This window comes from Rhamphochromis sp. 'chilingali', assembly GCF_963969265.1.
Source record: "Rhamphochromis sp. 'chilingali' genome assembly, chromosome: 6".
Lineage (NCBI taxonomy): Eukaryota > Metazoa > Chordata > Actinopteri > Cichliformes > Cichlidae > Rhamphochromis > Rhamphochromis sp. 'chilingali'.
This window is the reverse complement of record NC_137933.1, coordinates 16,131,116-16,155,434: the sequence shown is the minus strand read 5'-3', so window position 1 is coordinate 16,155,434 and position 24,319 is coordinate 16,131,116. Positions and strand designations below refer to the sequence as shown.

At 39.6% G+C, this 24,319-nt stretch overlaps 1 protein-coding gene and 1 long non-coding RNA gene across 4 annotated transcripts in view; one reads left to right on the top strand and one right to left on the bottom strand.

Annotated features, from left to right (window-relative positions):
* Positions 1–179: 179 nt before the first annotated feature.
* On the bottom strand, positions 180–7,021 carry obi1 (ORC ubiquitin ligase 1). The gene is made up of 6 exons (XM_080885421.1): positions 6,859–7,021; positions 6,565–6,700; positions 4,190–4,281; positions 3,798–4,019; positions 2,971–3,059; positions 180–1,938 (listed from the first exon to the last, which is right to left on the bottom strand). Exons 1-6 carry the CDS (start codon positions 6,928–6,930, stop codon positions 603–605), a joined length of 1,947 nt encoding a protein of 648 aa, XP_080741547.1. The 5' UTR covers positions 6,931–7,021; the 3' UTR covers positions 180–602.
* The window catches only part of LOC308398674, a 41,924-nt gene continuing 24,542 nt past the window's right edge, over positions 6,938–24,319 (top strand). The window contains exons 1-3 of one of the 3 annotated variants that reach the window (XR_013972000.1): positions 6,938–7,057; positions 13,571–13,718; positions 14,382–14,577. This is a non-coding gene — a long non-coding RNA (uncharacterized lncRNA). Of the gene's footprint in view, positions 7,058–13,570; positions 13,719–14,195; positions 14,578–24,319 lie in introns of those variants that run through there. The other 2 variants (XR_013972001.1, XR_013972002.1) reach the window with 2 other exon arrangements.

The window sequence follows — 24,319 nt, the reverse complement described above, 5'->3', positions numbered from 1 at the left end:
TTAATGTGTTGCAAAATTACCAGCAAAAATAGAAAAAATATGGACAGTGTGAGGAAAAAAAACAAATGTAACTGGTACACAACATATTAATCCCCAATGTCAGTGATGAGTTACTGGACCAGGCAATGCAAACCATACAGAAAGGCAAAATTAATTTTCATAATTTTTTGACTATTTAATGCATTCCCGTTTCATTTCCTAATATACATTACAACTACTAATTCAGCAATTTTTAATGACAGTCATATTCATCTGTCTTCAGTATTACAAGCCATTAGAAAGTCCAAAGACCACATTAGCAGAATACAGAAAACAAGGCTGAAGGTATACTTGGAAAATGTCTCAGCCCCAACTACAGTAGAACAAAACAGCATGGGTTAGGACTACAATGCGATCACCAGTGTGATCAGTGTGCATTAGCACATCACTAATGAGGCCTACAAGCACACTGCACAAAAACTATGACATTCCTATCTCGTTTTAGCTTAATTCTTGTAATATTACAAGAGACAAATAACAATAAGTTACACCCTAGCATCACACAATCACCATAACACTGTACCAAGAGTAGTGCACCAGGAACACGTTTGTTTTGACATTTTTCACATGAGCTTTGAATGTTTGGTGGGACTGCTTATGGTAAAGGGACTGTGGGACTTTCTCTTTATTGGCTGACTGCTGTTCAGCGTGTGTCTGTCTCTTGTTGTGCTCACAGGCTGACCAGCAGTGTAGCCAGAGGAGGAAGAGGAGGGGTTTACAAGATCATGATCTTGTCTTGCAGGAAAGCCAGAGGGACCGGCCTTATTCTCATCCGAAGGATCAAACAGCAAATCAAAAGATAGCTCTTCGGTGTGAGAGGCCCCTCCACAGACGCCACTCTTCCTACCAGAGACTAATGCAGCACAACCTTCTTCTGCTGAACCTTTTGGAGTTTCTTTGTCGTTCAAGATGCTCTCCTTATTGTCACAAGGTTGGTGATTGTTATGCTTGTTGTGCGTCACTGGTTTACCAGCATGGCTTGACAAGGCATTAGGGAATGTTTGAGGCTCTGGAACTAGGGTGTTGTCCATATCTGTGGAAAGACAGGAATCAACAGAGAGCCCTGGACTACAGGAACTCTCACCCTCCAGCATCATGGAGTCCAACTCTGAGATTTTGTTCAGGTAGGCCACATCCATACAGGCCTCACTGGACATGTGGAAACTATCTGACTCATCAACCACAAAATTAGTGGATCCCTTGATAGAGCTTCCTTTACTTGAACCTGTACATGACTGGTCAGAGTTGGATTTGTCCCAGCCTGCCCAGAAGACAGACTTTGAGGGCTCCAAGTCATTTGGAGGCAAGCCTTTGGGGAATTTCTCAACACTGTTGAATTGGTTCTCCAGTGTGGTACTGCTCTTATCAGGACTGGGAACCTCTTCAAAATCAAGCCTCCTTAGATAAGACCCAGGTTTAAATGCAACTTTCTTCTCACGGATGCCTGGGCTTCTCAGAGTCAGGGAGCGGAAAGCAGATGATGGAGTACTGGGCAAAAAGTCAGAGGAGGTGCCTTCCGAGGCCTCGTTTTTCTGCTTTCCTGTCAGATTTTTACTGAAATCTTTGTGATCTGCGGATGGCATCAACATCAAACTGTGATTTCTAGAAAATGTGCCACATTCTGCCTCTGGATTGCTGCAGATCAACTTCCTCTCATTGTCACTCAAGCTTCTCATCATCATGTTGACTTTCTGCTGCTTTGTGAGAGTTTCCTTAGCAGCCTTGCAACTCCCACACGCTTCCTGCACTTCAAGAGATTTCTTCTCAGACACCCTGATCCGACTCTCCAGCTCATCAATGTACTGGTCACTGCGCTCAAGAGCCCTTTTCAAGTGGTCCACATCGCGCTGATACTGCTGAATTTTAGCTTCCAGTGCTGCGACTGTGTATCGGCCAAACCTGGCGACAGATCATTTAGTATTTAATTTAGAACAGAAAATTCAATACTTTTCAATATTTTTTTTTGTTAATCTTTGAAATGTAGTCTATTTAAAAAAAAAAATCAAATGTAGAAACTCAACAAAAACTGAGATATAAATAAAAACAACCTTACATTTTTCTTTTGGGGAGAAAAAGATTGTAAATGGCGATTTCACAGAAAAAAAAAGGGCATCTATGTCACATAGGAGTGACTAATGTCAGCCTGGCTCTGGCTACAACATGAATCAAAAACTCAGTATTCAACATGCAAATCCTCATTATTAAAACAGAAGTAATCATTTTAAAATCTATAATAACAACCCAGTAAGCCAAGAACACATTATTACTAGAAGATGCTCAGCAGCAAGAGTGGCTGCAAGAGTGGACCTTATCGACTAATGGCAGCAATTGAGTATTACAATGAGAAAAAAACCAAGGTTCCTCAATTGCAAAATTGACATAGAATAATATTTTTATCTTAACTGTGACTTAAGAAACCCACAAAGGTAGTTATTTACAAAACCTTGCATTGATTTGTAAGTCATCGTATCTTTAATCAAACTCCGGGCTTGGCAGATGTGAGCTTCTTGGTGGTTATGGAAAGTATTACAGTTTAGGATGCATATGTGCTCAAGCACTTCTGTCTGACTGCGCCACCTTTATACTGCAGCAGCAACTCACACCCAAGCTGCATGCTGGGCTATTTCTCAACCTACTATTTAGTCAATGGCGCAATGTGTGTTGTCCGTCTTCAGTCTGCTCTGATCTGGTCTTGCCTTCCAAAACGTTTCCTCGCCTCATTTGTACCATAGCTACTCCTAACGCGCTGGTGTTACACAAACAGAGGTGCCATCACAGTTCCAGTTGATCTGAGCTGGATTCCAAATTGACTTATTTTAACCTGCTTATGAAAGTGTGATTTTTTTGTGTGTGTGATTTTAAGACTATGCTCAAGTATAAACCTAAAAAGATTCTTAGATATTGAGGGCAAAGGTTATACATGATACTTACTTCTGAGGAGATCTGCTAGCCACCTCTGCTTTCAGTCTCATGTTTTCTTGCACAAGGTCGACATTTTGAGACCGCAATGTCTTATTTGCCTGAAGGTGGTAAAGTAAACATTATCAAAATATTTCTATTATTCCAAAAAAAACAAAAAACAGCAAGTTACATTATATGGACAAAAGTACTGGACCACACCTGTTAATCTCCATCTAATCTAATTCAAGTATTTTCAGTCCCATTGCCAGAGGTATATTTTAAAAAATACATACAAAATAAAGCACCTAGCCATGCAGACTGCCTTTACAAACATTTCTGGGGAGAGCAAGAAAATAAAAATAAATCGTAAAAAATTGAATTTGAGCGTGATACCATAACAGGATGCCACCACTGCAGGAAATCAGTTTGTGAAATTTCTTATTTCCTGCATATACAATCGGCACAAAATTTGTTTGACGTGGATTTCAATGGCTGAGCAGCTCCCACATGTGTAATATGTAGGTGGTACAGAATTTTTGTCCATATATTGTGTGGTAAAACAAGTAATCGAGCGCAATAAACTTCGAAGCAACATCCATTTAGCTTTACTTGGAATACAAGAATCAAGCAGGTAAAAAAAATAATACTACCAGAACGCTTTTCCTTATATAAAGTAATAAATCGGAATAATTACATGCAATTAATATGTCTACTTTCAACTGTTTCATTAAAACACTCTTTAGACAACTAAAATACCGAACAGTGAACTAACTGCATCTATCAGAAAACAGTGAATTCCTGCTTTAAGGGTCAATTTACTGAAACCTGTAATGTCCTAAATGTTACAGGCTTCATACCTCTTTGAGCTTATCCATGTCTTTCTTTACTTTATCACAGACATCTGTGGCTGCTCGCAGCTTGTTTGTCCACTCCTCCAGGACAAATGGAGCGACCCTTTGTTCATCCAGTTGCACTATATTAATGCTGCAGGGATCCAAAGCAGTCTTCAGTTGCTCCTCCAAGCTTTGATTTTTGGTTTTCAGCTCCTCGTTTTCTCTCATGAGCCCTTCAATTTCCTCCTGTTAGAGAGAGAGAAAAAAAATGAAAATATCATTTGGAAATAATGATATCGAGTGAGATACTAATACAGCTGTGATTATACTTTTATTAACTTTTTTTTTTCTAAACGGCTGTAAATAATAAACATAGGAAAGCATACTAAACATAACAGAGCACGTCAAACCAATACCTCATACTCGCGTAAAATTAATTCCCCTCTCGTTTTTCTGAGACATTTTCTCACAGAAGGACTATCACTGTGATCACCCTCATTTGTTCCTCCTGTAACACAAGCACACAAGTACAGTAAATGATTAACACAATAGACCACAAAACACATTTAAGTAATGTTCCAAGTAATATCAGCTGGCTTTTATGTGGCTTTGTTGTTACCTTAGCACAACATAAGAGTAATAAAGAGGCAAGCGTAAAACTGAAGAACATTCAAGGCTTGAGGTGCTGCCATGTAAAATGCAGGCAAATTTATAGTGCACAGGGAAATTGTGACTGATTTTCACAAGAGAAGACCATCATTTGTAACATTCCTTTTAATAATTTGCTTACATGTTCTCTTTTTAGCACAAAGATTGTTTATTTGGTAAATACATCTTAAAAACAAAAAAAAACAAAAAAAACAAGACCAAATTGGGTTAAAGGAAATCTCTAAAATGATTTATCTCTTTATTTTAATCTTTTCACACGTTCCTGTCTCACGTCTTTATGGTATAGCTTCAACAAGGTGCTGGAAATATTCCTCTGAGATTTTGGTCCATGTTGAAATGATAGCATCACACAGTTGCTGCAGGTTTGTTGACTGAACATCCATAATGTTAATCTCCCATTCCACCACTTCCGAAAGGCGGATTAAGATCTGGTGACTGTGAAGGCCATTTAAGTACAGTGAACTCATTGTAATCTTTGAGAAATCAGTCTGAGCTTTATGACATGGTGTGTTATCCTACTGAAAGCAGCGACCAGAAGATGAGTACTCTGTGAGTACTCAAAGTGGTGCACTTATCAGCAAAAACACTCAGGTAAGGCTGTGATGCTTAAACAATTCTCAGCTGATACTAGGAGAGTCAAAGTGTGTCAAGAAAATATCCTATGTGCATTTACACCAACGGCAGCCAGAAAACAGTTTATACAAGGCAGGATGGATCCATTCATATTGTTTTCACCAAATTCTGACCTACCATCTAAATATCAAAGCAGAAGACTCGAGACTCAGCCAACAATTTCCCAGTCTTCTGCTGTCCCGCTGTGGTGAGCCCATATCAATTGTTGCCTCAGTTACTTATTCACAGCTGATAGGAGCGGCACCTGGTGTTTCATCCGTTTCAATGTTGGACTTATTGTGCATTCAGAGATGCTCTTCTTCACACCTTAGTTGTAGCAAGTGGTTATTTGAATTACTGTTGCTTTCTTGTCAACTCTAAGCAGTCTGGTTTTTCATCTGATCTCTTGCATCATTATAGCATTTTTAATCAGGGAAAATGGGACTCACTGGATATTTTCTCTTTTTCAGACCATTCTCTATAAACCTTACAGATGTTTGCGTGGGAAAATCCCAGCAACCATGTTACATTTAAAGTCACTTAAATTACATTTTCCCCCATTCTGATGCTCTATTTGAACTTCACCAGGTTCGCTTGACCACATCTCTGAGTCTAAATGGATTGTGTTGCTCTCATGTAACTGATTAGATATAGATATATGCATTAGATAAATGCATCAACAAGTGTATCTAATCAAGTGGCCAATGATTGATATTAAAATTCCAACGGTACAGGTGAAACAACTGCAATAATAAAGTCTTTGTTTTTGCAAGAAACAGCTCCGTGAATGACTGAAACAATCAAGTCTGAATCAAGTTTTTGGGGCTAAGCTTAGCTATATGTCTGCATGTCAGTGAGTACTGTCTGGTATTGTTACAAAGAAATCCAAACTGATCTGCCAACAAAAATAGAGAGTAAACGCTGGAAAACAGCAGGGTTGTATGATTAAAACTAAATACATAAAATTCATATATTCAAATATGCCTCACACAAGTTCAAAGGAAACCTAAAACATTTATTTTTCAGTACAACTGTCTTAGATATATCACCTCGTGCTACCTTTGCCTGCATAAACTGTAGCCAGTTTGTTTTATGGATAAGGGAATACAGTTTTACAGACTGCAGGTAAGCCTGCAGTAAGAAAATCAACAGTTTTCCAATAAGCATTTGGAAAGGATGGATCCCCCAGCCCCTGTCAAACGCTTAAACACTGCAAACAATGCTTGCGTTCATAAAGGAGTTATTTTTATGCTGACTTACTCTGAAGCTGCAACAAGCAATCTCACTAAATATGATCCAACTTGCTTTATTAACTGAAATCGTCAACTTGGGGATATTGCTAACAAAACAAACGTCACGGCTCATAGAAAGTTGCCTGCAAAACTTGAGGCCGTGCTTTGTTGGGAGCACAATGAAAAGAAGACTCAGCTGTGAGATGCTGCAGGCAGGCAGATCACCTCTTCTCTTCTGCTTCAAGCCTGCTTTCCTTTGTTTGCCCGCAACTACTCACCGATGATTTCCCTGCAGGGGTTCTCTGTTGTGATGGGGACTCTGCAGGTGGGACACTGGTTAGCTTTCTTTAACCACATTTCCATGCAGGATGAACAGAACACGTGGTGGTTGGAACAAATAACCGGCTGCCTAACCTGCACCGAGAAAAACACGAGCAAATTAACCCACTAGCACAACCAAACACAACAAACAACGGTCACCTCCGTTTAACTCATGTAGGAAACAGTTTGCCTAGTTTGTTTACCAAACCATAGGCGCTAACGAGGAGGTTAAAAAATCGAACGACGCTTACCTTTCCGAGGCATATCTGGCAGGAAATTGGCAAAGTGAGAGAGAGGGTAGATGCCTGGTAGTTCAGAGCCATTTTTCATTAAAAATGTAACTCACTTCCCTGAAGAGGTACAAATCTCCCACCAAACCGCTGCGTCGCGCGCCGAGCCTCACAACTACAGAAACCCAGAGGGGTCAAAAGGCGGTACTTCGCGAAACAGGTACAGTTGCCCTTCACCCGTAATTTTATAATACTAAAATTATGTCTTCTTCACTGGGTTTGACAGTGAAGAAGACACACACAAGTATCTTGTTGTAATGTATTCTAGTCACGGCTAAACCAGGGCACAATAGCTTTATCACTTGCCAGTGTTTAAGCAAACTATTGTTATTTTAAACCGGAAATAGAAAAGCGTTAGGAGTAATGTGGACTCTATTTGATAAATGTACGTCCAATATTGATGAAGGCGATAAAACCAGACATTACACCTGTCTGTGGTTCATTCAGTATTGTATATACATACTTTATACATTTTTTAAAAAGTATTTTCCTTCTCCTGACTTTATTTTGCATATTTGTCATGCTTACATGTTTTAGATTTCAGAGACGTTTTAATATCAGACAAACATAAACTAAGTTACTACAAAATTCAGTTTTAATTGATGAGTTATTAAGGGGAAAAACTATCCAAACCTACTTGGCACTATGTGAAAAATTAACTGCCTGCTATCATAAATTAACTGTGATTAACCATTTTTTTTAAACATGCTCATGTTCAGTTTCACTAGCCACTGCCAGGCCTGAATGCTGCCAGACCTGTTAAATACACCACTTAAATGGAACCTTTCTGATAAAGTTGACCAAAAAGGCTCACACAAAGGCTCATCTCACAGTATCCAAAAATATCTTGATGATCCCCAAGACATCTGGGATAATATTTGAACTGACAGGACAACAGTTGGAAGTTTAGAAGGTTTTATGCCATTAAATGTGGCATAAAACTAACACAGCATTTCATAAAGAGAACATCACATCAACACTCTGCCTAACATGGTGGTGGTAGTGTCATGGTCTGGGACTGCTTCCAGTTCCATTGATGGAACCATGAATTCGGCTCTCTAACAAAAAACCTACAAAGAGAATGTCCATCCATCAGTTCACGCCCTGAAGTTCAAGTTCTCTTGGACAGTGATCTAAAATGCAACAAGCGGGTTGACCTCTGAATAGCTTTAAAAGAAGGTTTGGAGTGAGCTAATAAGAAGTCTGGACCCAAATCAGATTGAGATGCTTTGACAGGTCCTTGCTGCTTGAAAACCCTCCAGTGTGTTTGAATTAAAATAACTCTGCAAAGAAGAGTTGGCCAAAATTCCTCCACAGTGATGTGAAAGCTTCATTGACAGTTATTGCAGAGGCTTGATTGCAGTTCTAGGCGCCAAGGGTGGCACAATCAGTCATTAGGTTTCCGGGGGTAAATACTTTTTCACACAGAGCTAGGTAAGTTTGGATATTTTTTTTCCTTAATAAATAAAGTCATAGTTTAAAAACTATGATTTTTTATTTTTTTACACAGCTTATATTTGTCTGATATTAACCTCCTAAGACCCAAACTCTTTCATGGCATGCATATTTAATTTCTCTTTGCTTTTTGGGCTGTTTGGGACCTGATGAATTTAAAAACAAAGAATTACCAGTTGCTGTTTTTTACTTGATTTTTGTTTCTGAGAAAAATGAGATCCACATATTAAATTTCGATAGAACAGTGACAGTATAATGTCCTCGTGAGTGGATAAGAGCAAAATTTTGTATTTTGGTCTAGACATCCCAAAATGTAATGTCCACATATGTGGACACCAGATCCTAGGAGGATAAAATCTGTTCCGCAAGAAAAAGAAATAAAAAGAAATCAGTAACATGGCAAGATGGATGTGCCTTCCAGGCCTGAAAGATGAAACCACGGTTTAATAGCCTTAAACCTTTGTTGTGGCAATAAGGAGACCTCTCGTCAGGTTTTAAACGAAGTCCAGTTGTACTAAAGTCTGTGGGAAAATGACAGTTTGGGTTCTCATGTCTGTGACCCCAGTAAACACTTTCAATCACTAGTTTCAGGTCTTATTAAATACATTATCTACACTATCTACAATATGTTCCCCTTTAGAGCCAGGAGGCCTATTGCTAAGTTGAGAGCAATCTGCTGGTGCCTTGATACAGTATCTTTACTTCACATAACAGTGTGTTTAAAGGATTCTTTTAAGGTTGTACTTTATTAATTCCTTCTTTAGTTTGACATCATGGAAACCATGATGTCAAACTAAAGAAGAGAGATTTAAAAAATGCAATGTATTTTTTTTTACATATTACAAAACATGTTTTACAAATGTTTGTAAGAACTCACTGTGGAGACCCCAAGCAATGAGTCCTAATGACTTTAGGCCTAACAGAAATGCATTGATTATTGGTGCTCCAAATAGAGAGCTCATTTAAGAAAGCTTGTATGTGTTGAGGATCCATTGATGATTACAACAACAGTACTTAACTTTTTTTCACATATTATAGGTCTTCTGTCTGAATTAATACATTGGGGTTATCATCAATAATTAGTTGGGAAAGCAAACCCAATTTAACATATCATCATTTTTTTTCCATATAGTTTAAAACGTGATTTCCTATTTTCAAGTTTACTATGTTGTATTTGGGAAAGTTGCACATCACTGCATTTTGCAATGCAAATATGACCATGTGTGCATATGATGCAAACTACAACATTTTTCTTTCACAGAATACACTCCTGGATTTGATGGGCAAGGCAGCTGTATTCCCTATAAAAATCTATAAAGCTACCTTTCATCCAGGGGAATGCTGAAATTTTGGATGTATAATTTGCATGCCACAGATTATACTGGTAAATTATTTTAAAAATGAACTTCCAAAATAAAGTCCTGAAAGAGGCTTCAATGGTTCAGTGTAGTAAGAAAAATGTAATAATAAAATATTAACTTTTCATACACACAGCAGCACAACTGCTTTCTATTTGGGTTACACTGTAAACAAATATAGCTGTTCTCTAGTAAACTCACTACACATTGAACTTCTGGCAAAACTTTAAGTAAAGAATGATTAACTGGGTAGAAATTATTAAGAAAATTGGTCACTATAGGTCAATACACTCCCAGTAAAAACAAGATATTTAGCTTCGAATTTCCATCTTTATAGTTTTTGTAAAATGATAATTTACAGCAACGTACAAAGATCAAGGGGGATGCATGACAGAAACTAACTGCAAATTGAAAATCTCTTAAATAGATGCCACAAATATCTCATTCATTCAGTTAGAAAACGATTGCATTGCAATATTTTGTGATGCCTAAATGATCTAATTTATAAATAACAATACAGAGTGACCAAATATTAGCATAATATTCACTACAAGTATTTCAAATTACATCTGCCCCACAGCTTAGCCCCACAAAGCCATTACTCATATCTAAACCAACATGTCCTGTGCACATTGCATCTTAAGCCAGGACATCTTCTCAAGATCTAATATGATTAGAATTGACTGACTTCAAAATAACCTTGTACACTGATCCCAGTTTGAAAACATCACCAGTACTTGTTTGATTGTTTAGTGGTCTATTAGGTGGATCACAGGCTTCCATGTGTTCTCACTCATTTTTCATACCACCAGAGAACATTTGGAGTAAATGTACGTAATGAATATGTTTAAGTTAAATCAGTTAGAGAGCAACATCAGTGTAGAATCAATTTAAATGCCATTATTCAATGTTACTCTTCATTATCCCTAAACAATGAGAATATTTTAATGTATACAGACTTCTGAAGGAGAGGCAGCAGGAACATATTCAAATATTTTTAGTAACTGTATCCGATTGGACTGAAAAAAAAAACAATGTGGATGTTATGTGCAAGCTTTCATATAATTCTATATTAATCCCTGCATTGAAAACAACTTCAAAGTACGCCTTACACACAAGATGCTGTCAGAGGCACTTTCCAGTGTGCCACAGCAAACCTGCAAAACTGTAAAAGAAGTGGTTAATGAATTTACTTCAGGGCAACTTGTCCTAAAATAACCAATATCAGGCCAAAATGAAAGAAATACCCATTGTCCCACTGCGATTGCTTTGCTTTGCAACAGGCCGGCCATTAATTGGTGACAGTCAATTAATCACAGCCGGCACAGACGGCTGCATCTATTGATCTTGTCCCAGCACTTATTTTTCATCCCTAAATGACACCGATTGCCATATTTGACCAGCATGTGTAATGGACAGTGAAGAACCAATGACCCAAGTGTCATTCTTGTCACTGGTCGGGATCTCGATCCCTTCCCCCATCTCTGGCAAATAGCATCTTTACCATTTAGCTGGGAAAGGTTTAGACTGCCCTAAGAGCACAGCAGCGAAACAGTGTGCTCTGGTGCTCAGATGACCTTTTCTGTTTAAGGCTTAATCTCTGACAAATGCTTGCTTTAATTAGCCTGATACCCCCTGCCTAGACTGCCTCCCCACCCTCCCTCTCTCCCTCGGCATGTAGTGTTCTGCTTTTCTTTCTCTCTTTTCAATTTGACTTTTGGAAATCCTCAAACCTGAAAAACCTTCCCTCTGTGTATTGCTATTTTATTGGAAAAATATTAAGTGTCTTTTTTCAACACATAATTGTGATCATGGGATTTCAGGATATCTTTCAGGATATTATTCAGCACACTCTAGTTTATTTAGCTCAATAATACGAAATAAGTGCACATAATGAATGTCTAGGACTTGAATTTGAAAGTGTGTCCACAGAACAAAGCACAAGGAAAGCAGTAGGTTTCAGGTCAGGATTTGTTGGAGTAAAGATTAGCCAGGGCACATTAGGAGGCTTAAGATAACACACAACAGCAACCTGCATGCCTCATCTATCGATCAGGCTCTATCAGAGACGGGGAGTGTGTGTATGTGTGCAAATTCAAGAAAACGACAGATGGTTTATGCTTTCAACAACCGTAAAGTACTCGAAAGTACCCCTAAGTAATGTCATAATTTAATATAGAAATTGTGTAATATTCGTAGAAAATGAATATGTCAATTGCACAAGAAGAATCTGATGCAGAGTCTTCTGATTGTCTAGATTAAACTGGGCAAATGTTGCTGAACTGTTTATAATACTGTTGAAATCAATTCCTCTCACAGCCTCTGCTTCACCCAGAGACTGCACAAGACCATGCATCCTTTCCACTGCAGGAGCAAACACAAGAAAAAGAGATGCATGGCTACAAATCCCTGTTTTATTGGAAAGGGGCCTAATTATTAGGATGTAAGTCAGGCTGTGACTGGAGGGCCGTCTCCTTGATGCGGGCCCGGTTTATATTTATCCCCTTCTCTGCAGCTACAGCAGCAGTGCCACCATCACTACCAGCAGTGTGTGGCGCTTTTATTACATCGCCCACAGGCAGGTTCAGCCCTGTCACAGTCACACACATTCAAGCATACACTCACACACACACAGCCTGCAGGACCGGCAGCCAGTTGAGTCCCCTCCACAGCAGAGTTGCCCTGCATCCCCATGCAGAGCCCCACATGGGCCCATGGGACAGTGGAGGGAGGGAGCGGGTATTATGGTAATACTATGGCCTGCTGCTCCCTTCCCCTCTCCTGCAGCACAGCTGGGAAAGACCATCATTACAAGTATTGTAGCAATCTGTTTAAGAGGGACACATTGGAGAGATTGGGTGACAGAGAGAGGATGAGTGCTGCATACATAGATCACATAAAATATGATTTAAATGTGTGTGAGGGGACCAGGAATAAAATGCAAAACTTGTTATGAACACCTTATATCAAGTCTACTGTCAGAATGGCCAGCTGTAAATCTCTATTTTCCCCTTTTTTACTTTTTTATTTTATTAAAGGTTTCTCGTGTTGAGCTGGTCATATCTCAAGATAGGGGGCCTGTGGCACATAAGGAATAAATAGGACATAAAGTACTTGAATCTCTAATGCCTCATATAGCTTTACCAATCCATATTGTAGTGTGTCACAGGCTAGAAATCCATTAGAAAACGTCTGAAATCAAACAGCCCTGAAATGGTGCGAACACACTGCTGTTAGGGTCAAATTACCCTGATTTCATGTACAAATTCACTAACCAATTATTTAAGGACACAAATCGAGTACAGGAGGTATTCCTGTGAAGGTAACCCCTTACATCGCATATCTCACCGCATCAGTTTGAATAGCAATAGGTTAATGATTATATATCAAGGACGTCTGATCAGAATAAACAGCCTACTCCACTATTCTGGGAGAAGATTAGACCTTTGACAGAGCAGTCACTCACTGTCGGATTAGGCTGCTCAAAGCCATCCATCTACTTGTCTTGTTTTGGAGCAAAAAAGAGCAGGCTGTGAATCAGAGCCTTCCTTAGACTCCATCATCCTCACAGCATTTTTAGGAAACAGAGATATCCATTACATCCTCTTTCTCACCCCCCCTTCTTCTTCCCCCTGCCCTCCTTCTCGTTCTATTTCCAGCTCAGTTTTGAACAGAAAGTTCGATTGATAAAGCGCAGAATCTATAAGCGCACGCACAGAGGTGAAGGGTTATTGAATATTCTGAAGACGAACTATTAAAAATGCATATTATCTCATTATTCCTGCTGCCAAATAACTCGAAACTGTATATGCCAGAAGATGGAAAATGGCTCTCCTTGTCTTCTTTTCTTGACCTGACAGAGGGCGCATGAAGAGGAGACAAGGGAGGGAGCAGAATGGTCTTTTAAAAACTGCTTCACTGCACTAATGTTCCTGAAACCTGAGCTCTTATTGGATCTGAAGGGCATTATAAGACAAGGCATCCTCCACCCTCTACCCCTGTTTAAAGGTGAGTGTATTACTGACTTCCTCACAGCAGCAGTTGGTGAGAACGCGCTGTTTATTGGTGATGTCACGTTATTTTCTTTTGTAAAAACAGCCACTGAGAGGGCTGGTGAAATAATGTTCAGAAAAGACATTTGTCAGCACTTACCCTCCCCCTGCGCCTCACTCTTAGCACACACACACACATTCACATACTCTCTCTCACATGTGCACATACACACACATACACACACACCAGGAGGCCTTATTAATTATTTGTAGCCACTTGACTTCATATTGTGCTTCCAGTGGCTTGGTCAAAGATTATAATTACCACTTCCCTGTTTGTATCATTTTCCATCTCCTGTGCTTTTAGTGCAGTATTACTTCTCTTGTCCCCCTCTCTCTCCCTCTCTTCCTCCCTCTCTCCCCGTATACACAAGACCAAAAGTGCAGGCACATCATTTATTGATAAGACAAAAAGAATGTAATGAAATTATCAATGTTCTTGAATTAATTATGAACATGATTAAGAAAGCTAAAATCTCAGGAGCCAGTCTCTCATTACCCATTCACTCTTAGGGATTGCTTTCATTCAGGGAAGGAGAGGCGAAAAAGCCTTCCAGCAGAGCCCACTCCAGCTCAGCTCTTCTCCCCGTGTGCCTGTCCCCTTGTCTCTGCTTGCCAGGCCAGTTGACCAACCCTCCAACAAACCAGCCACCGGCCCGCCTGGACGGCTCGCTCGCGCCCAGGCTTGTTACTGTGAGGTAGTCAGACGCAGCTAGCTGCCTCGTGGCCTCTGACATTTGCGTGGAAAAAAAAAAAAACGAGGATGTGCTCAACTTTCCTCTCCTACACCTGCGATCGCGCTCTGGGGTCTCAAGGTAAGTGAAACTTTTGTCATTAGACTTAAACGGTTTAAGTTATCAGTTGTAGCTGTGTTTTCCACACATGTCTATGTGTCTGTTAACTGCTACAAGAAATAACTTTCACTATATCATATCAGTGAGAGTGAGTGCTTTCTTCATCTTATTTTACAGGGAAAATTAGAACAACATAACTATATTGCTAACTAAGAAAATACATTATGCATTACTTTCAGCAGACTTTCAGCAGCTTGACTAGAAAAACAGAATTTGTAGTAAATCATCACCTGTGTAAGACAATAGTAAAATAGACATTATAATGCATATTGGATATTACAAGTTAAATTAAGAATCTTTTACTTCAGTCCGTTCATTTGATTCTGTTTGATTTTGTCACACCAGTGTTACAGTGGCAGTCTGTAATGCCTTCTGCAGTGATTTAATTTAAGAGCTGTCTATTTCCACCGTGCAGTTTATGGTTGATATGAAGTGAACTGCTCTACCTCTATCACAAAACTATGCGCCCGAATAAATATGACATCCTGGTGACTAAAACAAAATGTAGTACATGTAATTTTTACCTTTTAAATAATCAATTGTATTTGCAATGATGCATTTGTGATTATGTTTGTAGAGCATGCCCACTTTGTATCAATGAGTGTAATTTCTCATGATGTTTAACTCATTTCAGCAGCTATTTATCCATTTATATTCAGTGAGAGCAACAGAAATGCTCAGCGAGAGCTACGTATATTTGGTTCACTCGAGCTTTCTTTTGCTCTGTCACACGGGACAGTATATGGGGCAATACTCCCCAAAGTATTGGGAGTTTCAAACAAAGTCTCTCTTTTCTGTCTTTCTAGCTTTCACTACATGTGCACACTCTTACACACTCTCAACTACAACCCTGCAAACACACACACACACGCTTAACCATACTGTAGATATAGAAATATAAACCTAAGCCTTTTTTTTTCTACTCACACCACAGTCCAAATAGAAATCAGACAAACCTACATATGGAAACACCACAGTATATTCACACTAATGTGCACACAGCTTATTCATCTCACAATGATTCGTGTTATTTTATGACACTCTGAAGTTAACCATTAAGTGATAACCAATTTAAGGTGAAATACAAGAGATATTCAGGCTTATACTTTTTACTGACAGCGAGAGCTTTGTGGGAAATTTTAAAAAAAATCCTAAAGTGAGATATGTGGAGCATTCCTTTTTTCTTTCTCAAGAATTAATATTATTCTTGACTTCTCTGTCAGAATTAAAAAAAAATAAAAGACCCACTTGAAGGAAAGAAAAACAAGAGAGAAAAGGAGAGACATCTTAGGGGTTAATGGCATTCCTCCTGTCCTAGCGATTGATCCAAGTATTGGATCGCCCATAAAGCTGCAGTTACTGGATATTACCCGCTATCGGCCTGCAGTGATGGCCTGGATAAGAAGTGCTTACCAAAGAGGATGCTCCTTCAGGGCAGATACAGTTTCCCAGCCCTCTGGGAACAACAACCACATGCCTGCTGCTTGCTCAGGAACTTTCTTCCTCATTGAGTAAATCCAGGGCTCTTATCAAGTTACTGGCCTAGTGAACTGCTCAAAAAAATGTTTAAACCTCCTTAAATTTTTGAGCTGTGTTGGGAAAGAGCAGTAATCAAAAGGCACCTGTGTTTCATAGATAAGGGTGTTGATTGTTTGGTTTGGTTTTTATGTCGGATGAAATGGGGGTTATCGCAGATTCAGATCTGAGCAGAATGCACTTTTGCTGATTTTTACTGGGTTCACTTGCAAAGTTGCTGAGGAACCCATTACAGAACTGTATGTACTTAAAAGAAGTTTACTTTGTTTCCACCAGACATCGTTAACCTCGTCTTTAGTAATTACTGCAGTTGGTTTAGGAAAAAAAACCCTAAAATGGGCTTCAAGAAACTAGTCCTGTCTGTTGTAGTCTTCCTCGAGACTTGTATTGTGAATAGCCGATTCCAAGTCTGTGCCAAGGTGGGCAGCACTACCCATGAGCATCTGCTGTATGTCTCTCTGTGGTATTACCCATGAAGCACCTGGCTCACACCACACACAAGCAACCAGAGCCCAGATGGCAGCTAAGCAGGCTAATTATTTCAACACAAAACTCCACTGTCCCACACCGGCACTGTGGAGCTGCTTTGGCATTCTGCATCTCTGTCTCTAGATCTGCTGAAGAGGATGTCTGCCATGGAACTATAAAGGCGTCAAGTGGGTAATAATAGTCATAGACAGGCCCCCACACAGTGCTTGGCATCCAGATGTAAGGTTGGTCATAAGTGGTCTCCTTTAGAGGAACAGAGGCATTTGGCAACGTTTGATAGTGCATTGTTTTCGCCCTCATTGTTCATTGATGCAAATTCATGCTCATAATATTCCAGAGTTGATAACAGCATAAGTTTTTTTCAGTCTTTTTTTTTTTTTTTTAAATCCACTCATAAATATAAGCACCTGGAAAATGCTGACTCGGATTCTTAACAGTATTCGATCGCAGTGGAAGCAACAGTAGCCAATTGTTTCCCCTCAAAAACATGAGCACAATAAGAATCTCTATTGTTTTGTGTATTTTCTTTTCAGCCACGAAATAACTGTGACATCTCCTTCAGCCTCCCTGTTCATTCATTTATTTACGGTTATCCACTGTGTCCCCTGGTGGCCATAGAGAGGTGCTGTGACGTCTTCAGATGCCGACACCGACCCAAAATCATTCACTTACCTCCTCTGTAATGTTGCTGTATCATCGAGGACACACTGTGTCCTTGTTTCAATTACAGCAGCACTCCCAGCGCATGCACTACATCCTGTTTGTGTATGGCATGACAGGCTTAGCGCTGTCAATTCAATTTTCAAGAATCCACTGACACTTACAAGCTCTAAACTACTGCAGGTGTAGTGCACTGCAGGCTTTAACCAAATTACAGCTGGTCTGGTAATCAAGCTGTGTCAATGTCTTTATCTAACATCAGAGGCTGCAGTTTCACTCTACATCCTCTCAGAGGTTGATGAAGTGTTGCCATTAGTGCGCATCTCCTGCCTCTTCAGCCACATCAGAGGAAGAATAGGTTGTGCTAGATAAAGCTGTCACTTAGAACAAGGTGCAGCGGCCACAGTGATAACCTACTGACTCCATCATTACAAACTCCACTAGTGGGAGGACGGCCAGTATCTTTATCTACTGGTTCTTGTTGGAGAACTATATTGCTGCCTGTAGCCATTGTGTTTTGTATTTTATAGACATGAAAAATATGGATTGACATGCAAAATAAGTAAATCAGGAGAGCGGTTAAGCTACTAGGCATCCACCACATGCTTCTCATCTCACATTATTTATTGGAAACATTAGAATTTCCTGCAAACTCTGTGCTGTGTGCTTTTTCTTATGTTTTGCAGTGTTTGAGAACTGAAATATTTATAAATGTCCAGCACAATAAAATATTTCACTATCTTCTTTAATGGCTAATACGATGTAGATATCTGGAGTTGGTTGTCAGAGAAGTCAGAACATTTACATTCAAATAAATACATTTATTGTTATGTCCAGCCACTAATTACAGTTTTTTACGTGGAAAGGAAATTGCTAAACTATTTTGTAGACTCAAACTCAGAGGCAAATTAGCTGAAGTAAAGCAATAAAGACTCTAATTTGTCCCAGTACAGTTCTATCTCATCCTTTCACCCCCCCCCCCCTCCCCCCCCCCTCCTCCTCCTCTTTCCCTCTCCCTAAAGTGTATCCCATCTGCTTTGGGGACCTCTCGCCAGCATGCGAGAGCAGGATAAGCACACCATTTCCCTGTCAATACTTTGCTATTAGCCTCTGCAGATCCATATATCACTGAGCTGTAGGGTATGAGCTGGTGTAGGTTGTGTTCTTCTTATCTGAATGGCCAAGGCTGGGGTTCTCCTCTCTGCCCTGCACTTTGATTTATCCAGTCAGTAGGTTAATGAGAGATAGACGTTGGCCCTTTACTCTTACCCTGGGTGGTGGAGGGGCATGTACATGTAGACCAGTAGGATAGAGTAAGAAAGGCACCACATAATGTATTGTAAGAGAGTTTTCAATAGCAATTGAACAGTGGCAAGAAAATGTATGTTAATCCTTGGAAATAGCTAGTTTTCTAATTGAACTTTTATTCATATTAGACCAGTTTTACTTTAATCTTAATAGCACACAAAAGCAAACATCATGTGTATCACTTAAAACGCTCATTGAAAAATTAAGTAAATTGCAAGAATCTGTGACTCAGATGTGTATTTTCCTTATAGCTCTATCTCATTTCTGCCATATTTAAAAGTTATTCTTTGCCGTTAGCCTGTACTGCGTCTTTATCTTTAGTTTTAGTCTCACTGAGCATTCTGATGTTTAATTCATTTGGACTTGTTCAAGTCCAAGATCCAAACTTTTAACCTTTTTTTTTTATTTAACAAAAGACTAAGTCAAGAGAAAAATAAATGCTTAAACGATTCAGCTGTTTTGTTTATTTGTTTGCTTTTTGTTTTGTTTTTTATGTACCATTTGTATTAACAGTTGGTTGGCTGGTTTGTTTGTTTGTTCATTCATTGGTTGATTGGTTTGTTGGGGGTTTTGTGTCATTGGTCCAGTTGTTTGTTCATTCGTTCATTCGTTTGTCTGAATGGTCTAAAGTGGAGTTTGGTGAATAGCTAAGTGTACAAGTCAACTATGATATTTGTGCTAACAACCATGATGGTACCTGCTCACTTTAAATGCTGAAAAGAGTTAATGCAAACTATATCTATAAAATGTAATAACTATATATGTTGTTTCGACAGCAGATATTGGGGCTGACAAGAGTGTGATCTATGGTGTAATTACAAGCCACCTGCAGAGAAAGGAAAATTATGGGTCTCATGACAACACCGTCTGTGGCAGCTTACACCTTAACTTAAACGCTATATTTATTCATATTCATGGACAAGATGAGTATGATAAGTAGTGCCAACCCTAAAATGAGATATGTTGCCTTTCAACACTTCCCTAGATATGTGAGTTGCATTGCCTGTTACATCAGTGAGTTTATGACCTGCAGATATTTGGCCTCAATCCAGTAAGAAACTGCCTAATGAGCAAGCTGTGTCAGTGTCTCTTACAGCTCCCTCTCAGCAGTCTGCCTGTACAGTTTGTAGTGTGTGTGTGTGTGTGTGTGTGTGTGTGTGTGTGTGTGTGTGTGTGTGTGTGTGTGTGTGTGTGTGTGTGTGTGTGTGTGTGTGTGTGTGTGTGTGTTTAAAAACAAGTGAAATTCTCTATGTTGAAGGCATTTAGCTGTGGGATAGAGGAGGAACTCAGGAACACACACACACACAAGCACAACAGGGGAAGACAAACCACTGCCAGATAAATGTCCTACTTAACTATTACAGAACATTTGAACAAGAAGACAGAACCCACCCACCCCACCCCAACACACACACACACACCTTACATGAAAATATTCAGCATATGGTTGTATGCTTCTAGCTTGTTTCCCAAGGCCAGTTTCCCAGCTGGCTCCCTGAGAGAACAGAAAAAAGAGGGGGAGAGAAACAAGGGCTCAAAAAATACAGGACAAGTGAAAGAAAAAGGAAAGAAGGAGATGTACAAAAATAAGAAGAGCAAGAATGAAAAATGCGGGGGAAATGAGAAAAAGTAGCTGAAGCACTTGCATGTGCCTCCCATCCCTACTCAGCCTCTGACAGATGTATCACAGGTTCAGACTGTTAAGTACCTGATAATTGGTTTGCCTGTGAGGCATTAGTCATTACAGTTCTGTAGCAACTAACAAGGCCCTATAGGGGATGACAGCTTTTCTCTGTGATTTATACAAGGTCTGAGAAAAGTGGTCCTACACCCTCCCAGACCTTTTTTTTAAACAGCATCAGAAGATCCCGAAAGAACTTCTAGTGTAAGAACTGTAAGTGACTGGCAGCATATTGTTGCACGTCAACTGCCAATATTGATCCTGTGAAACAGCAGTTTACTCCAAAAGCTGTGGGTTATAAAATGTGGCTCAAACTGCATTTGCACACATTTTGAAGGCCTGGACGTGCTGTATTATTCCTACTCGTCAGTGGATTGATTTGAAATGAATCGTTCTAGTTCAGGTCTTTGTAATGACCAATCCACAGGTATCTTAGTCACAGTTTGTTTAGAGTGGCACACAGGAGACAAGTGTAATATAGGTATGCTCAGTAATGCTGTTGACATCAAACACGTCTCATTAATAAATCAGGGAATCGTTTCAAGTCTGTCTCGCTGTTCTCGACTGTCAGCTTCAGACTTTGATAAGACCAGAGTAAGTACCGCGTTTAGTTTGAAGTTGTTCACATAAGCGGTGATCTTTTCGGTTTTCGCTGTTGCTAGGCGCCAGGCAGTTTTGTGACCTCATAGGCGATGTCACCAATCTCCACGTTGCCTAGCAATCCGTGTAGAGCATCATTATCTGTGATCTCACAGTTCAGATAAGAGTCAGCAGTTCAGATAGCATAGTTTATAAGTAAGCCTCTAAAAGTAAAGAGCACTAGATGTGATGTCAGATCACACCAGAGTTTAACTGCTAACAGTGACATCTGCCTTTGCTCGTGCTAACTTGCCTTTAGTAACAAGTAGTGCACTAAGATTTAAAGCATAGAAACACATATAATAGTGCAAGGGAAATCATTTCATACCAACAGAATTGATTGTTATTGTCTGTCTGGGAGAGAAAGATTTTTAGGCAGTTTAACATAAAAGACTAGAAACAATTGTAGGAATCACATTATTACAATAGGAAATAGTCTTCTTAGATCAAGGAAACTAAATTAAAAACCTTCATCTCACCCCTGACATCTAAAAAGCCCATAAGAAATCTAATAAATACATTTTCTTTACTATTTTGTTTTAAACCAATATTCCTTTTTGCCATCACTGTTCTAGATAAGAAGAATGACAATGTTGTATAAAAATATTTTTAAAAAAGACTTTTCTCTGATGAAAGTATCTGATATATATTTTGTGACTTTGTAAAAGCATTCTACACAACATTTCACAAGATAGATGTTATTACTTTCTTACAGCCTATGATATATGTTCCTGTTGTAATTTGTAACAGCTGGCGGCTTCAAGAAACCCTTCCTGGACTGATTCTCATGATCGAATGGCCCAGTGCACGTCTTCATTATTATCACGGTTGTGCTGCATTGCACTTTAACGAGCAATAACAATAATAATAGCAAAGCCACCTTGCAATCTGTCTTGAAAGGGTTAACATGACTCGCACGTGCCGCCGCCTCAACATCCATCATGGTTCTATGTAACCAAATCATAGCTTCAATCACAAGGAAGATTAGATAGTAGTCTATTAATCTCCCATATTAGGAAAGATCCATTTGTGAAAGCAAACGGCCCAGAGAGGCCATCCTTTCACTTGTTGTCTCTAAATCTGATTAGCAAGTATAACGACATGTTGCTGAGGGTCACAGGAGATATAGATTGGTCCTGCCTGCATCTTACTGGCTTGTGTGTTGGAAGAATGAACCATTTTATGTTCAAGGGCTCTTGGGATTCCTGTTGTAGACAGCATTGTATAATGGTGGTGTTTTGGAGGGGGGGGGTCATTTTGAGCAGTGTAGTATGTTTTTGGTGAATCATTTTCAATAGGTTTGTCAGTCTTTCTAAACTCTCAGATACTTTGAAATAAAATGCAAATATTTGTTCACGTCTTGGTACTTCCTGAGAGAAGACTAAGAGAGAAGACGTGTTTGATTAATAAACAAACAGCGCATATTTCCAGCATTGTCTGGACAGACTGGCTTTCCAGCTGGAGGCCTAAATAAAAGAGCAGAAGTCTGGCGTGTGAATCTGTGCTTCGACGATAAATACTTCTGTCCTTTCACAAACACCTGCTACAGTGTGAGAGCTGTGGTACAGCAGCGCAAGAAGTCACTTGTTTAATTAGAGGCGTGGAGCAATACCAAAGCATACTTTACTAAGTATAAAACATTTCAAGACCACAGAAGTCCATAAAGTACACTTCATTTTCAAAGTTAAATTGTCATATCGACTTCATAATAGTGCTACAGTAGAGCTCCTGAGGAGACATAGATCGCTGTATGTTTGATCTATGACCCTTTCAGAGGTCATAGTGTTAGTAATAACCACAATGAGGAACATGTAATGATGTCATTGGTCTTTATTTAGCCTGCTTCCCTCTGCACACACTGGAAGAGGGCTAGCAGAGTCTGTGTCTGTCAGGTATCTGGTTTCTCCTACTGTCTTGGCTGGGACGAGGAGGAGGAGGAGGAAGAAGAGGAGGAATATCCGGTTACAGCGGGGAGCAGTGAGCATGGGGACAGATCTGTTTACTTGGGGAAGTTAATTGATTGGGTGGAAAGGTGGTGAGGGGAGAGAGGAGGAAAAGTAGTTGAAGGGGCAAGGATTAGGACGATATTGATCATGTGACCGCTCCTGCCATAACCTCCAATATGCTTGTGTGCTTTTTATTGCACTGTAATGTCAAATGAGATTGTTTCTTGTAAAAACAGGACAGAAAAACAACATGTGCTCAATGAGGAGGGCAAGGCAAGACAGTGGATCGTTGATGTGAGGATCACTCATTAAAAGATCAATTTTTATTTTTTTCATTAATACTTTGGCCTAAACAAAGGGTATGTCACAGAAAATATCCATGTATACCAACTCAACAGCTCAGTAATATCTATATTTAAAATCATTAATAACACACACAAATATCTGAGATAAAGGCAGAGAGCTTGTGTATTACCTTGGAGCATGTAATAGTTTTATTGTATGCAAGCTGCTTGAGCTGCAGTTAGTGTAACGTATATTAGCTTTCTTATTAGCTTTATTAGTGTTTGTTTTGAAAATCAGTCTTTATTACTCTTAGGAAATGTTTTTGTTGTCTTTTATGAACGTGGAGCACTAGGCAGAGTGCTAAGAAGACAAACAAATATAAGCACGGTCATGCGCATTGTGTCCGTCAGGGGAAATAGAGAATGAGATGGTGAACTGCTGCCTGCATGCCATCCACTTTGTACTGGATAGACCACATTAATTATTTAACAGCAAGGCTGCTAGCTATTATTACAGAAAAACAGTGGACTGCATCTGGACCCTTTCCTGACGTTTCTATGTCAAATACACACCTTGCCCTTGTGGGCACACCAAACCGCTGTGGAGCATGCATCTTAAAACAAGGGCATGTACGAGGCATGGTGCAAAACTCGCTGTCTGCTTTGTTAACAGTTTAATAACATGAGGTGCAGTATGTCTGAATGAGACAGTAAAAGTGAAGCACTTTGTGGTGTGAGTGCCCCACCGCTACAGAAATATGCATGCCTCTGTGCAGGTTGCTTACCTGTGTTTTTGCATGTCTAAGTATGAGTGAGCCAGACAGGTGTACAACAAACGCCTGTTTAAAAGAAGCAGGAAAGCTGATGGGGGGGGGGACAGCTGCACGGATTTGTTTGCCATGACTGTACAGGCTCCTTACCGTCAGTCCGTCCTGCCTAGATGGGCATTTCTGTTATTCACTCAGAGGTTATGGTTTTAGATTGAGGGCAAAGCTTTCCAGCCTCTGGACTGTTTTGAAGGAATCCATTGTCAATAGAGATGCAGTGGGGCTAGGATTGTTTGCAGAGTTAATAGTAGTTTGATGATGTCTTTCTCAGTGACCTGAAGAGAAATTGACCCCTGTTGTGTGAGTATTTCTAAAATGTCACCCGCACAATTA